Source organism: Suricata suricatta, chromosome 2, assembly GCF_006229205.1.
Source record: "Suricata suricatta isolate VVHF042 chromosome 2, meerkat_22Aug2017_6uvM2_HiC, whole genome shotgun sequence".
Taxonomy (NCBI): Eukaryota; Metazoa; Chordata; class Mammalia; order Carnivora; family Herpestidae; genus Suricata; species Suricata suricatta.
This window is the reverse complement of record NC_043701.1, coordinates 21,465,115-21,482,133: the sequence shown is the minus strand read 5'-3', so window position 1 is coordinate 21,482,133 and position 17,019 is coordinate 21,465,115. Positions and strand designations below refer to the sequence as shown.

At 40.5% G+C, this 17,019-nt stretch overlaps 1 protein-coding gene across 2 annotated transcripts in view; it reads right to left on the bottom strand.

Annotated features, from left to right (window-relative positions):
* COPG2 (coatomer protein complex subunit gamma 2) overlaps nt 1-17,019 on the bottom strand; it is an 80,775-nt gene that overhangs the window by 39,178 nt on the left and 24,578 nt on the right. For both annotated transcript variants that reach the window (XM_029923361.1, XM_029923370.1), the window contains exons 6-9: nt 13,810-13,885; nt 12,295-12,387; nt 11,272-11,358; nt 10,048-10,205 (exon numbers count right to left, since the gene is read on the bottom strand). In XM_029923361.1, the coding sequence (XP_029779221.1) occupies nt 10,048-10,205; nt 11,272-11,358; nt 12,295-12,387; nt 13,810-13,885 (414 nt within the window). The remainder of the gene's footprint in view (nt 1-10,047; nt 10,206-11,271; nt 11,359-12,294; nt 12,388-13,809; nt 13,886-17,019) is intronic.

Sequence of the window (17,019 nt, the reverse complement as noted above, 5' to 3'; positions counted from 1 at the left end):
ACTCCTGCGGAATAAGGGAGGATCTGGTCTGCCATATTTCTAAGCTATGATACAGCTGTGATAATAGAGAATGTGTTGCTGGGGCTGAAACAGAAATGTAGAGCAGAGGAGCCCAGGACCCCAGAAATAGAACAGTGCACACAAGGATACCTGATTTATGACAAAGCGGACATTGTATAACAGGGGGTAGGAACAGATATTTCAACAAATGGTACCAGGACTACTCAGTATTCATGGGTGGGGAGGAGAAATTAAATTGCTACCTCATACCATATCCAAAAAAACAATTCCAAGTAGATCATAGGCCTAAAACATGAAAGTTAAAACTATAATGTGGCGGGGCGCCTGGGTGGCTCAATTGGTTAAGCATCCGACTTGGTTTTGGCTCAGGCCATGATCCCATGGTTCCTGAGTTTGAGCCCGCTTTGGGTGCTGCACTGACAACTTGGAGCCTACTTGGGATTCTCTCTCCCTCTCCCTCTCCGCCCCTCCCTTGAGAGCTCATACTTCCGCTTGCTCTCTCTCAAAATAAACAAACTTTTAAAGACGTCTTTATCTTAAAAAAAAAAAAAGAACAATGCTTATAAAAAATATCATAGAAAATATTTTTGAGACCTTGGGGTAGAACAAGAGGTCTTCAGCAAGACACCAAAAACATTATTCCAAAAATCAAAGACTGATAAATTTGGCTACATTAAAGAAGTTCTGTTCATTAAGACACCAGGAGAGAGAGAATAGACACACCTGAGTGGGAAAAGCTATTTGCAACATACACAACCAAAGAAAGACTCCTAGAAATCAGTAAGAATAAGTAGGAAACCCAACAAAGAATGGGTATTTCAACAGAAAGGATATTCAAATGGTTAAGAAACAGAAAAAGTTTCCCATACTCATTAGTAATGAATCTTTCACCAAGCAGTGCTTAGACAACTGCAAAAACCTATTTCCACCCAATACCCACATACAAAAGAATGAAACTAGACCCCACCTCACACTATAGATGAAGATACCTCAAAATGTATCAAAGACCTAAATGTAAATGATAAAATTATAAAACTCTTAGAAGACTGCATAGGTATTAATCTTCATGACCCTGGATTGGACAATGGTTTCCTTTGGTATAATACCAAAAGCACAAACAACCAAAATTTTAAAAAACTAGATAGGGGGTAGCTCAGTCGGTTGAGTGTCTGACTTTAGCTCAAGTCATGATCTCGTGGTTTGTGAGTTTGAGCCCCGCATTGGGCTCTGTGCTGACAGCTCAGAGCCTGGAGCCTGCTTCAGATTCTGAGTCTCCCTCCGTCTCTGCCCCTCCCCAGCTCATGCTGTCTCAAAAATAAATAAATGTTTTTAAAAAATTAATTAAAAAAACTAGGTAAATCGGACTTTATCAAAATTTAAAACTTCTGTACTTCAAAGGACACAACCAGGAAACTAAAAAGACAGTCCACAGAATGGGAGGAAACATTTGCAAATTATGTATCTAATAAAGATCTAGTATCCAAAATGTAGTTAACAATGATTACAACTCAATAAAAGGCAACCTAGTTTTTAAAATGAGCAAAGGATATGAATGGACCTTTCTTCAAAAAAGATATACAATGCCCAAGAAGCACATGGAAAGATACTTAACATTACTAGTCATTAATGAAATGCAGCCTTTGTTATTGTCAAGCCAAGAACTTACTTGTATAATTTTTTTAGTGGAAAAAAATAACCACAGTGAAATACCTCATCATGCCTATTATGAGATCTACAATAACAAAGACAGACAATAATGAGTGTTGGCAGGGATGTGGAGGAACTGGAACTTTCATGCACTGCGGGCAAGAATGTAAAATGATGCGCCCATTTTGGAAAAGGATTTCGCAGTTCCTCAGAAAGTTAAACACAGAATTACATTATGACCCAGCAATTCTGCTCCTAGGTATATGCCCAAGAGAATGGAAAAACATATTCTCATAAAAAATTATGCATGACTGTTCACAGTAGCATTGTACATAAAAGCCAGAAAGTGGAAATAATCCAAATATCCATCAACAAATAAATGAATAAATAAAAATATGGGATAGCCACCCAATGGAATCTTATTCAGCCATAAAAAGAACAAAGTACTGATACTTCTATAATATAGATGAACCCTGAAACATTACTGTAAGTGAAAGAAACTAGAGGAAAAAAGACCACATATTGCACGATCACATTTATATTAAGTGTCCGGAACAGGTAAGCCCAGAGAGATGGGAAGCGGACTGTTTTCCAGGCGCTAAGAGGGAGAATAGGGAGTGATGTTAAGGGGCTGGGGGTTTCTTCTTCGGGTGATGAAATATTCCGTTATTAGTGGTGGTGAGTATACAACTTTGTGAATACGCCAAGGACCACTGAATGAGGAGTGCCTGGGTGGCTCAGTCGGTTAAGCGTCTGATTCTTGATATCAGCTCTAGGCATGATCTTGTGGGTTGTGAGTTCAAGCTCCCTGGGAGGCTCCCTGCTGGCAGTGTAGAGCCTGCTTTGGATTCTCTTTCTCTGCCCCTCCCCTACTCATGCTTGCTCTCTCTCTCAAAATAAATAATAAATTAAAAAAAAAAAGACCACTAAATTATACACTTTAAAAAAAGTGTATTTTATGGTATCTGAGTTACACCTCAATAAAGAAAATCTAATATACCCTCTGATTAATGTTAAATTTGACATCAAGTCTTGGTCTCAGGAAATCTCACCTTGCTGGCTGGAATGTAAATTGGTACAATCACTTTGAAAAATAGTCCAACAATGATCTACCAGTTCCATTTCCAGAGACATACCCTACAGAAATAAATGCTTACATATAAAGAGAGAACGCTCAGATAATGAGGCAGTGTGGTATAGGTACACGAACGCTGATTGCTGCCATTTCATTAGTTGGTGCTCAAAACCGAAAATGACCTAAATGCCCATTAACAGAAGAATGAATATAAATAAGCCTGATAGGACTCAGTCAAGGAAATATACAATTACAATGAACCAGACCTTCAGTAAAAACAAGGGTAAATCTTAGAAATACTGAGTGAAAAAACAAGACACAAAACATAGCGTGGTTCTATTGACATACTGTTCAAAACAAGACAAGATAAACCTTACTGTTTATGAATGCATACATGGTGTAAAAATCCAAAGAAGAGCAAAGAAGTTACTACCATCAATATCAGAATAGTGATTTCCTCTACTGGGGGTAGGTCTGATCAAGAAGGACGCATAAAGCATTTCTCGGATACTAGAAACACAGCAACTAGATAGAATGTACGTAATACAACTATAAGTCTTATGCAATTCTCTAGATGGAGGTTCCTCAATTTAAAAATTTTTAAAGACTACTGCATATTCTCTTGGATACAGGGTTCTAAATATGAGCTCAATTTTGTAATCAGTGATATACAGATCAACTACAGTCTTACACTTTGATAATATTTGTCAGTTTCTGAGAGATGAGTGTTTATAGCTTCCCCAAACTTAATTCCTTGTATTTCTTTAAGATTTTGCTGCACATATTTTGAAGCAACATTATTAAGTACAGTTAATTCTAAGTACTTAATTGTACTTGAGCAACGCAGGGATGAGGGGTACTGAACCCTAAGCAGTCAAAAATTCATGTGTAACTTCTGACTCCCCCAAAACTTAATAGCCTACTATTAACTGGAAGCCTTAGCAACATCAGAAATAGTTGATTAGCACATATTTTGTATATCAGATGTGCTGTATTCCTACAATAAAGCCAGAGAAAAGAAAACATTAAGAAAAGCAGAAGGAAGGGGCGCCTGGGTGGCTCAGTCAGCTAAGTGTCTGACTCTTGATTTCAGCTCAAATCATGATCTCTGGGTTCAATTCATGAGTTCGAGCCTCCTATCGGGCTCTGCACTAACAGGGCAGAAACTACTTAGGATTCTCTCTCTCTCTCTGCCCTTCTCCTACTCCCTCTCTCTTAAAATAAAACACTTAAGAAAAATCAGAAGAAAAATACATGGTACTGTATTTATCAGGGAAAACCCATGTATAAGTGGACTGCACAGTTCAAACCCATGTTCAAGGATCAACCATACAGACAAGTTCATTCCTATTATAGATAATTTACTTTGTCAAGATACAAAATCCTCTACTTTGTCAACCATACAGACAAGTTCATTCCTATTATAGATAATTTACTTTGTCAAGATACAAAATCCTCTACTTTGTCCTTTTTAATGCTCTCAGTCCTGATTCCTATTCTGGCTTGTATTACCATTGCTAAGCAGTGTTAGCATACATCAAGCACGTATTTTTGATATGTTTCTTTGTCCTTTTGTTTGGACATGTCTTTTGTACAAGGCTATAAAATAGATCTCAAATTTTGTTTACCTGACCACGCTTCTAATAAGTAATCCTCTATAATGATGCCCCCAATACCTTACACCACCTTACACCAACTACGGCGTCCGTGAGCGAGAGAACACGCCAGAGGTGAGGGCAGGTCACTTTTGAGATTCAGTTACTGGAGCCTCTCCTCCAGTTCACATACTTTGAGAAAAGCCACGGTCATGCTGTGGGGACATTCACGTGGCCTCCAGGGACGCTGCCAAAGTGAGAAACGGAAGCATCTGGCCAACAGCCAGGGAGAGACTGAGGCTTGTCAACAACTACATGAGGGAGATTGGAAGTGGATCTTCCAGACCGAGATGAGCACGGCCCTGGCTGGTGGTTTGATTGCAGTTTCATAAGGACCCGGACCAAAACCAGAAGCTAAGCCACTCGCAGATCCTGGGCCACAGACACTGAGACAGGATGTCTGTTACCAGCTGCCGAGTCTGGCACTGACTTGTCACACGGCAAGAGATCACTAAGACATTTACACTGAATTCTGCCCAATTCATTTTGTTTTCTTCTACTTATATACTGCATTGTTTTCTATTGAACTTCAATCAAATTCTCTTCATTCCATTTTCATTCCAACACTTTTATTCTTTTGTTTTTTTAATGCTTTTATTTATTTTGAGAGAGAGAGAGAGCACACGCACGTGAGAGTGAGTACACACATGCGTGCAGAGAGGGGCAGAGACAGAGGGGGAGAGAAAATCCCAATCAGGCTCTTTGCTTCAAGGGAGAGCCCAATGTGGATCTCAATCTCAGGAACTGTGAGATCAGCACCTGAGCTGAAGTCAAGAGTCAGGTTTAATTGACTGAGCCACCCAAGTGCTCCTATTTAACATTTGTAAAGCTTTACATTCCATTTACATTCTTAGTTACTAATTCATATGTTTTTCTGACAAAGTTTAACATTAATAAGTAACATCTTGGGGCACCTAACTGGCTCAGTCAGGAGAGCATGCAACTCTTGATCTTGGGGTCATGAATTCAAGCCCCACACTGGGGGGTAGAGATTATTTAAATAAATATATATTTTAAAATAATAATTAACGTATTCCTCCCAAACTAGACCAAAACAAACTTAGCACAATTTTACTTCCATGTAAAACCACCTTCTACACCATTATTTATCATATTGCTGTCTTCTGGAAACTCTGAGCTTGTAATTAAGTTTTAAACAGTTAAAACATTATCCATTTATAATTATTACTGCTTATACTAACTCCATGTTCATCTTACTCCTTGAATCCCACTGTTGCCTCCTGAGTATGTATTTGTTCATGCTGGAGTAAATCTACGAATAATTCTTACAAAGTGATTGATAAACTATTTACAGTAAATCTTTATGTTTAAAACTACCTTTCGTTCACTCTGGCGATTGAATGACAGTTTGGCTGAGTAAGAATTCTAGTTTGATGCTTCTCTTCCACAGCACCACGAAGACACCATTGCTGCCTTGTAGGCAATGCCACAAGGAAACCTAAAGTAAAACTATAGGTTAAGTACCTTTGTTTTCATGTAACTTTTAGAATTTTCTCTTTATCCTTGTTAAAAAAAATTCAGTGTCAGAATGTGCTTGTTTACTTATTTTTATACTTCATTCTACTTAGCGTTTGGTGCTGTGTGTGTGAGTGCGCACGTTTATTCTAAGATCACATCTTTCTACAGATCTGAGAAATGATCAGCCATTTAAAAGCGTTAACTCTGTATTCGATTATAACAAAAACAGAAGAATACACAAAACAGCTCTCTCTCCATGCTCCTTCAAATTCATATCCACGCCCTAACACACAGTGTGGCTCTATTTGGAGATGGGGCCTCTAGTGAAGTGTAATAAAGCTTAAACGAGGTCATAAAGGTGGGGTCCTGATCTGAAAGGATTCGTGTCTTTAAAGGAAAGACAACACAGCACTTGCTCTAACCTCCCCCCGCGAGTGTGCCCGCATGCGCATGCGCACAGACGCGCCAAAGGATCACGTGAGCATACAGTGAGAAGGTAGCCCTCTGCAACTCCAAGGAAAGCTCTCACCAGACACCAAGGCGCTCTAACCTTGGATTTCCTAGACTCCAGAACTGTGAGCAAATAAATATCTGTTGTTTAAGACCCCAGGTCTGTGACATTTTGTTACAGCGGTTGTAGCTGACCTTGAAGAGGCCCCCGGTGATTCTTGGTTTCTGGTATCCATTCCCTTATCTAATCCCTAGCCACCCTGACCAGAACTGACCTTGTCATCCAGCAGAATACTGAAGGAATGTTGGAATGTGGTTTCAAAGACTAGGTCATAAAAATAATTGGGACGTGCACTTTGTACTCTTTTCTCCCTCACTGGGGGGGCGGGGAGCCAGCCACATGGTAGGAGGACACCGAACAGCCCTACGGAGAGGTCGACATAGCAAGGAACTCGGGTGTCCTCCAACAGCCTGCACCAAGGCACCAGTCATGTGAGGGAGTGATCTCTGAAGCAGATTCTCCAGCCTCCCCTATGCCTTCTGATGACCCCAACTTTGGCCAACATCTGGACTGCAGCCTCCTGAAAGACCACAAGCAGGAACCAGCTAAGAATACTTCCAGATTCTGACCTACCAAAATCACATAGGAAAATAAGTATTTGTCCTTTTAATCTGGTTAAGTTTTTCAGAAATTTGTCATACAACAGTAGATAACTAAATCCAAGGTGAATTATTACAAACCTACAACGATAAAGAAGACGAAGGTTTCAAGCACTTCAGAAGCCCCTCTACATGCCACCTTCCAGGCACTAGTGTGCTTCTGAACTTAAAAATTTTTTTTAATGTTTTGTTTACTTTTCAGAGAGAGAGAGAAACAGCGTGAGCAGGGGAGGGTCAGAGAGAGAGGGAGACATTAGCCCATGAGACTTATGGCTAGCCTACAGAACCAAGAGATCATACATGAATGTTGTAATAGCCATTACATTGGTGGTAATCTGTCATGGCAGTAATAAAAAACCAATTCCGATTTTGGTACCTGACAGTGAAACTGTCTTTGGAAGCAAGCAGTCAGTAAAGGCTTGTAGATGACGAACAAAGCCTAAGTTGCCCTAAACAGACTGCTACTAGAACACCACCAAGTGAGGGTTCACAGACCGCTTACAGAAATCTGGTCTTGGCGTCCATCCCCAAACAGCAAAATATTCTCCATAATAGATCACATAGCAGACCACAAAACAAGTCTCAACAAATTCAAGAAGACTGAAATCATTCCATGCATCTTTTCTGACCACAACACTATGTAACTAGAAGTCAGGCACAAGAAAAAATTTGGAACAAGCACAGATACATGGAGGTTAAATAACATGCTACTAAACAATGAAAGATCAACCAAAAAAAAAAAAAATCAGAGAGGAAATAAAATACATAGAGACAAATGAAAGTGAAAACACCTCCTCTCTGCTAACCACCAGTTTGTTCTCTGTAGTTAAGAGTCTGTCTCTTGGTTTTCCTCTCTCCCTCTCTTTTTCCTTTGTTTTGTTTCTTCAGTTACACATATGAGTGAAATCATATTTTTGTCTTTGACATATTTCTCTTAGCATTATACTCTCGAGCTCTATCCATGTTGTTGCAAATGATAAGAGTTCATTCTTGTATGCTGAATAATATTCCATGGTGCATATATACCACATCTTCTTTATCCGGTAATCTGTCAGTAGACAGTTTTGTTTATTTTTTTAATTTTATTTATTTCACCTCTTTAAGATTTTTAAATTTGAGTCCTTTTTTATTATTGTGAGTCTGGGTAAGGGTTTATCAATTTTATTGCTCTTTTCAAAGAACCAGTTTCTGGCTTCATTGATCTGTTCTATTTTTTAGTTTCTATATCATTTATTTCTGCTCTAATCTTATTTCTGTCCTTTTGGTTTTGGATTTTTCTTCTTTTTCTAGCTCCTTTAGGTGTAACATTAGGGTGTTTGAAATTTATTTTGCTTTCTCAGTTAGGCCTGTACTGCTAGTTACTGTACTACAAGTTATCGTGAACCCGAGGAAGGTGAATCCTTGTTACAGGGTAGTGGAGAGATGAACAAAACCGTGTTCTAAAAGTTATGTGAAAAGCATAATTTGTAGAGGATCAACTTGGCTTTTCCCTTGAGTAAATTTCCAAGGAAAGTGCGGAAGGTGTGACCCGGTTTCGTCTTGTTGCTTATAGTAAAATGTGAGGCGACAACTTCTACCCGTGGACAACGGCTTTAGCCTGTTCCAGGAGTTCCAGCCTGCCCTAGGCATCTTGGACTTGCTTAGCAAGCCCCCAACCGCAAATGCCAATCCCTTGTAATAAATCTCTTTATGCATTTATCTGCCTCAGGCTCTGCCTCTGGGTGAATTCTGACTGATACAGGACTTTATAAAAAGTCACATTAAAGTCTTTAAAGCGTCTTTTATAAATAAAAGTTTATAAAAGCTAAAGTTTTTGTCTGCTAACTCCAATGTCTAGTTCATATTGGAATCAGTGCCTATTGACTGCTTTTTCTCTTAACTGTTGGTCATAGTTTCCAAACTCTTTGCATTTTTTTATAAACATTGTGAATGACAGGATGGAAAGACTCTAGAATTTATGATAATGTTTCTGTAGCAGGCAGTTAACTTGGTTAGCATCAAACTCCAGACTGTATCTCTTCCATCACGAGGTGCACCTGAATTCTCCATTCAGTTCTTACAGTTCACAGCTACTTTTTGCCAAGCTTCCTGAAGTCTTGCCCCATACACTTCTTGCAGAGTTTGACCTTGATGTGGGGGCTTCCCCCGATTGTGGCTCCCTCCTTTCCAGGATTTCCACCCGAGGCTTTCATCACTCTTCCAATCTCAGAGTATATTCTGACCCCTCTTGTCCAGTAAATACCATGGCTTTCTGTGATCCCACCTCCAGAACCGTGGATTTCAGGAGGCCAGACCTCACCTCGCACAGCTCTGTCTCTCAGGTGTCAGCTTCCCTCCGGTGTTTGCCTGCTTTTCACCACTCACCAGTGCTTTCCATAGTAGATTTCCCTGTTGTTTGGGGGAGGTACTGTTATGTACAGATGATCTAAATGTCTACAGCAGAGCGAATATGACCAAGCTAGTCCACCATTACTGGAAGCAGGAAGCTCAACCTAATATCTGAATATCCCATTTATCTTCTCTGTTGATATTTACACTATAGCCCCCCCTTTTTTTTTTGGTGGTTACTCAAGAGATTATAATATTCATCCTTCATTATCACAGACTACATCAAATAATGTAACACTACTTCATGAACAACAGGAGAGCCTTACAAATGTGTAATTCTTTTTCTCCTTCATGCCCTTTAAATAAATAAGACATTAAATGCATTACTTCAAGATTTTTATAAAAATAAAGGAACAAACAAGACTCTTAACGTCACCTTCAGCTCTCACATTTAATTATTGCTTAGCCTATGATCTATAAGTACTTTTTGTTCAGTATCAGTGTCATACTGTATTACTGACAATAATAATCTATTACATACATATACCAAAGCACACATTAAGGTAAAAAACAAACATGTTGCGTTACTTGGAATCCCATGAATTTTCTTAATTTGGAAAACACCAAATCTGTAAAATCAGCGCAGCCCAAAAGAATCTTCATAGGAAAGAAACCAGGAAGTATGTTAGCCAGCAAACAAAAAATTACTTAGGTTTAGGTGAAGACACTTACCCCTCTTCATTTTCTTTTAGCAAGCGACTGGCAATTCGGATGAGCATGCAGTAAGCAAACTGGGATTTGAGGCCGGATTTAGTAAATTTATTCAACATCTTAGAAACGGCAAGGCGGTCGTTCTTTTTAAGGTGATACAGGACCCCCAATGCATGGTACTAGAGAACAAAAAAAAGGATGTAACATCCAGAAAGCGGAGGAGGAACAGGACAAACTTCCAGGAAAACAAAAATCACATGGAACTGGATTTTTAGTAAAAAGATACCCGAGTCAAATGTGTACCAACAGAGTAACTTTTTTGTACTGAATCAAACACAGGCAAGACTGAAAGCAGAAGAGTTTCACCCCCGGAAACTGTAGATTCAGATTGGACACGTAGGTATTCAAGAGGTGACATACAATCAATCCGAAGATGGCGCTAGCGGGCTCTGCGCTCCCCCACACATCCTTAGCACAAAGGCGCTCAGGTCCCAGGCTTTACCAGTGTCACAGGTCTCTGTTAGTGGCTTTAAGTCATCTGTGGCCATGTTAGTAGTTAAAGGGTTAATCTCCTAAAGCAGGTTAAAGGAGCCTAATTATGGTGGCACTTCGTGTAAAAACACAAGGATCAGAGTTAAGAGAGCGAGAAGGTTTCTTCAGGGGGAAAAAAATCACTCTTCTATTTCCTCACAACTAAATATGCCCACAGAAGCTGTAAACATTGAAAGGGGATGGACTGAAAGGGGATGAATAAGTATCCTCCCAAATACAAATGGGGTGCTTCGCATAACACTGCCAGTGCCGGTTTTACTCTCATTCTTTTAATTAGGAGCTCATGAATATCCAAAGGAGATCTTCCCAAAAAATGGTTAAGTTTCACTAAATAAAATTATTCTTGACTGTTGGTGTAATGGCTACTGTAACCCAGTTCTAAAAAGCTTAGAATTGAATATCCTTCTTCACAAATTATTTTTCATGTAAGGAACTGAAATGCAGGGTGCAGGACCTCTGGACTGAGCATCTCAAACTACCACTGAATTTAAGAATCTTCCCTGAAGGTTCCTACAGCTTCTGTTAAAAGCTAGCAGGGTCTGTGACAGAAATTCTAATTAATTAGATACCTCTTAATAGGCTGCTTAATATTAGACTTTGGCTAATACTCATCTAGGGAGTCAATAAATTGCCCCTAAAATGAAGGGTTAAGGAAAGCCAAGCTCAGGACCTAACGGGACTCGATCACAGTACCTGGACCATAATGTTATCGCTGGAAGCGGCTTCTTGGGCTTCATTGACCCAGCGCTTAACCACGTCATAGCTTATCTTCATCATGTGCTAGACACAGAACGGAGTGAGAACAGACAGTGCATGGTCATTAGACATTTACAGACATGAAATGGTTTTCCTAGAAAGATCACTAACAGACATTTCCAAATGAATGAGGCAACTCTGTAGCTTTTAGAAGTCTACTTCAGGTCTCTACTCTTGATGCAACTAATAGACGAGAAACTTTCTCCAAGGAGAGGAGGTGTCTGTAGGCTGAGATGAGGGGGGAAGGACAGGAAAGGAAGGGCTAGTTAATAGACTCGCGCTTGAATAATGTGTACATTCTAGGTTTTACTTCTAGGAAACTCACCTGAAAAGAAGACACACACACACACACACACACACACACACACACACACACACACAATATTGATAGATCCCTTGCTGTAAAACTTGACCAATTACACTCCAGACCCAGAAACTCTTGTGATTCAGATGATCTAAGCCATTCGCACACTAACAACCAATTTTAACCAAATGCAAAGTGACAGGCTGTCATAAATTTTGTTTGGATGAAAAGGAGAAAGTAAAGCTACTGCTGAAACAAAGACTGCTTTCCGGTAAGAAACTTAAAAGTGGGACAGGGGGCTTTGGATTGAAGGACACTGCACACACAGGACACTAAGGAAAGCAGAGCATAAAGAGGCAGGAGGTCAAGTTCAGGTCACAAAGGAAGATTTTAAAAAAATACCGCCCTTCAGGGTCTTCCCTGTCTGCCACCTCACCCCCATCTTTTCTATACATACAACATAACTTTCTGATTGCGACAGCCTTTCAAACATGAACATTTCACCGTTTTAACTGCCTATTGTAATGCTGCTCTGATAAAACACTCTTGGGTAAACAGAGCTGTATATATGATTTTTGAACACTTCATTTGTGATAGAATCACAGGGATACTTTGTTTAGCACCTGCAGGAGCCGGGCAGCTACTCGTTCACTTACCAAGGAAGACACCAGTGCGGAACTGGAGACGCTGGAGACTTTATCCACAATGGCCTGTTTCATGTATCTTTCAATGGCCTGCAACATCGTTCCCTGAGAATGTTCAAAAAGAAACAGTTGTTGAAACACACATCTTCACTCAAAATCACCGCTCCAAAATAGTTTACAAAACCCTGGAGTCATATATTTGTTTCTGTGCTAATACTTAGATTTCATTAAAGGCATTACCATTTACGAAAGTAACTATTGCAGAGAGCAGGAGATAGACAACCAAGGTGAATCTTCAGATTGGAAGGAAGAAAACTAACTTCAACAACGGAATCAACGGTCTCAAAGTGGAGGCTCAACTTCTCGGGGATGTTATAAAAGGCATTCCTAGATGGGGATGGAGCTGCTTCTGAAATCCTGGAGACAGCTCTGCATGAAGGGCATGGATTTTATATGGATCCCATAGGGTCCTATACACCAAATGTGATCCCTGAGATACCTAGGAAAATTACATGTTTAATATGCTACCAGAGTGAGTTCTCAATATGAACTCCTCTGCAAAGTTCTTTTAAACATTAACTGGAAGAAAGCTTAGCACTGGAAGGCAGCAGCAGATGAAGATACATAAACATACAGAGATCAATACTCAAAGACAGCCTACTGCTAGCGCGGGCAGTGTCTGGTCTAATGCTAACCGATTTAATACTAAAACAAAGGCTACCACAGCAGCACAGCTGAGCAGCAAAAAACATCACATCATTTCTATTACTCCTTCTAGGATCCATATTTACCATTTGCTCCTACTCAACCTTTAATAACGCTTGAGAAGATTGTGTTGACACATAAAATATACCCAAGCGTGAATAGAGCTGAAATATCATTCCGTATGTTTGGCAATGCCCAGCCTGCCCTTCATTTTATAACCTTTCCAGCGTTAGGAACAGCCTGACTTCATCCCTCCAGATGTGAGGGACTGAGTCAAGGTTAAACACCTGACTCAGACCTATTGTGGTTATAAGCCACTGGCTGGCTGATGGTTAACCAGATTCTCTCTATTGAATATATAAATGAGGAGGCCTGAGCCTTGTAACTGATGGATCACAATATAAATATCAGAGAAATCTTTGCTATTGAGTTCCTTAAAGCTGCCCTGTTTCTTGCTCTGTCATCTGTTGGAAGCTTCACCTCAAATTCTGAGAGATCCAGATCCTATAGTAAAGTTGTTTAGAAAAAAAAAAAAGCTAAATTCAAATGGGTTTTGGGTTCCTGTAAGCAATGTTCCCGGTACAACAAAATTCCCTGGGGGCAAATGTAGAGGGAAATAGACTAATCTCAACAAACAAAAGGAAAAGACAATCTGAAGGCGGGGCGGTGGAGCCTGGAGGCACAAAAGCCTTTCTGGTGGTCATGTTTCCCCGAATACTGAAGATTCACCAAGTCAGAGACTAGGGAATCCTATTAAATTTACTGGCCACCTGTAGAAGAACAGTGTCCCCTTTGACGCCTTGGCACACAAAGAGAACTTACATCAGTGATCCTGCAGAGAGCCCGGATGGCCGGCCCGCGGTACACATCTTCCTTTCCAGTCATGTCCTTCGTCAGACTGAGAAAAAGCAAGTGAGTTACCATGAAATCAGTTAACATTTCAGTGGAGTCTGCCCCTAGCTAATTCCAGTTGTCCCCATAATTATCTTAATGCAGCTATTAATTCAGCAAATATTTGAGTGTTTTCTTTGGGTAAATATTAAAACTACTGGACAGAATGCAGTTCTAAATCTTAAGAATACAGCAGTGAGCAAAACAAAGTCTTTGCCTTCACGGAGCTAATGTACTAATGAGAAGAGATAATGTGTCACATAAATGTAATGTATGATTTTAGACATTGGTAACTGGCATAAAAAATGAAGGCAACGGTATAGAGAGCTACAGGCTGAAATCCCTCAAATCCTAAAAACCCATCAGACTAGACAGCTCCTCAAAAGAACCTGACTAAAATGATGAGCTCACGAAGTCGTGCTCCTCTCACAGGCACAGCTTTCTAAAATGACAGTTGTCGGAGCACCTGGGTGGCTCAGTCAGTTAAGCTTCCAACTTCAGCTCAGGTCATGATCTCATGGTCCAGGAGTTTGAGCCCCGCATTGGGCTCTGGGCTGACAGCTCAGAGCCTGGACTCTGCTTCAGATTCTGTGTCTCCCTCTCTCTCTGCACATCCCCAGCTCATGCTGTTTCTCAGTCTCTCAAAAATAAATAAATGTTTAAAAAAAGTAAAAAATAAAATAAAATGACAGTTGTCTATGGTTTCAGACCATTCTATGGAGTTTCAAAAATAAGCAGAGGAATGTAGACAGACCTACTAAATTCCACATACTTTAAAATGGGTTTTAGCCTTTATACATTATTCACCCTCTTATCTTCCTGTCCCTGTCCTCTGTATTTATACTGCCCTCAAAATTACTATCCATCCCCTCCCCCACTCATCTCCCCTCACATAATTCAAAATGGCCTCCAACTCCAATTCACTCCAGCAGGATACCATAAGGAGAAATTTGTGAAGAACTAATAGTCCTTCAATTTCTTTTTTATTTATAAAAGTATTTTATATGAGTACACTTTCAAAACATTCAGAAAAATACAAAATATAAAGTCTAAGCTTTGCCTCACCTGCCCTAGCCGGTAGTAGTGCCACTCAACTAAAGACAGTCACTGTGAACAGTTGCTTATGTTTTTCTTAAGGAACTTGTAAAAAATATACTAAGACTATAGAGACATTAAAATGCATACAAATGAATCTCCACTCTTCTGGAACCTCCCTTTTTCACTTAATATATTTTAAGAATCTTTCTATATTGGCAGACTTTTAAAAATGTTAGGTATCTTTAGGTTTAAAAAAAAACCCAAATATATCTAAAATACCATTTTAGGGGCGCCTGGGTGGCTGAGTCGATTAAGCTTCCGGCTTCAGCTCAGGTCATGATCTCGCAGTTCATAGGTTTGAGCCCTGCATCGGGCTCTGTGCTGACAGCTAGCTAAGAGCCTAGAGCCTGTTTCAGATTCTGTGTCTCCCTCTCTCTCTGACCCTCCCCTGCTCGTGCTGTCTCTCAAAAAGAAATTAAAAAAACAAAAAAAATTAAATAAAATACCATTTTAATGGTAGCACAGATTTCCACTGTTGGGATATAAATAATTTATCAATCAGTCTTTTTCACAGATATTTGCATTTTTCCAATTAGATAAAAAAAGTGAGGCTTGGCAGATTCAGTTCCTTCTGAGGTCTCTCTTCTTGGCTTGTACATAGCATGAAAGCAGCCATGCACACTACACGGGGGAAAAAAATGGGCACGGCTGTGTTCCAATAAAACTTTATTTACAAAATGAGACAGCAGTTTTTGTCATGGACCACAGATTGCCAACTGCTTGCTCCAGGTCCTAGTTTGGGCTGGCCTGACAGAGGCTTACAGACAGGTAGTTTATTTGGGAATGTGATGTGTTCGAGGAAAGGGAAGACAGGTGAACAAAGAAGGAAGGAAATTAATACAAAGGAATTTTCTCTTGTGGGTCACCACCACAGGCAATTGATTATTTGACGAGCCACCTTCTGAGGAGGCTTACAAAATACCACATTTCCAAGCAAAGAAAAGGAAAGAATTTATCCACTAGCTCTTCGCCACTGGCTGACAATTAACCCCAGAGTGTTCCCTCCCCATCAGGTTAACATTCACATGTTACCTCCCACACACGAGTTCCAAGGCAGTGCACAAACTGGAATGCCAGAGAAACTGTGGGGCAAGAAGCAAAGCCACACGATGCGTGCCTCAGCAAGGCACTATTCCCGCAGGTGAGCTGGCCCCTGCACAGGACAGCCGACCACAAGCACAGCTAGGATGAGAAAGGAGGCCTGAGAAAACGTGAGGGGGCTCCAAAGCAGCATCCAGAACAGTCCATCCCTTGCGTCCCTCAAATTGAACATGTCCTCCATTAAATCTAACCTGTCACTGAGCCTTCAAGATGGTAACCATCCATTGTTTCTAAAGATTGGCAAATGAGTGGCATAGGGCATAATCCTTGCTGCTACAACTCCTTCCTAAGCTGTGACTCATTTTCACCATCTCCTGTCCCATAATCACCCATTCAATATTTCCCACACGCTTAGCCAGCACTTTATCTCACTTTGGTCAGCTGTCTGATAGGGGACTCAAACCTTTATCCCAAAAGGTCTGAGCTCTTTGTTGGAGATTTACCATGGCTGCACCATGATCTCAGGGATGGACACACCAACACAAACTTAAGTAAACTTAAACCTGAATTCTAGATACAGTCCTCTCTTCCACGCTTGTATAGCAACAAGCCTAGCTTCTGACAGGGATCGAGGTCAATTACTTCTATGAGTACACAGCTCCTTTCTTTACCTGCTGGTCCACCTGCATAAAGAATACAAAGTGACCCAACAGTAATCACCACTTTAAATGTGCAAACTGGCTCACTTTTCTGTCCCAGGAGGTCTCCGACACTGGCGTGGGCAGAGCCTATGGTTGCCAGCTTGTCATTCAGACGAGCAGATCCAGAAGTGGGGGGTTTTCTGTGCTGAAGGCAATCTTCAAACAGCAGGAACAAGGAGGCAATGAGTTAAATGCCTCCCCCTGTTCATCACCAAAAACACTGTCCCTTGGGAACCAGGGCCTTTAACTCGCATCCAGGGTGGGAGTGGGAAGCATAACTTCTACGGGGGGGGAGGGGGGG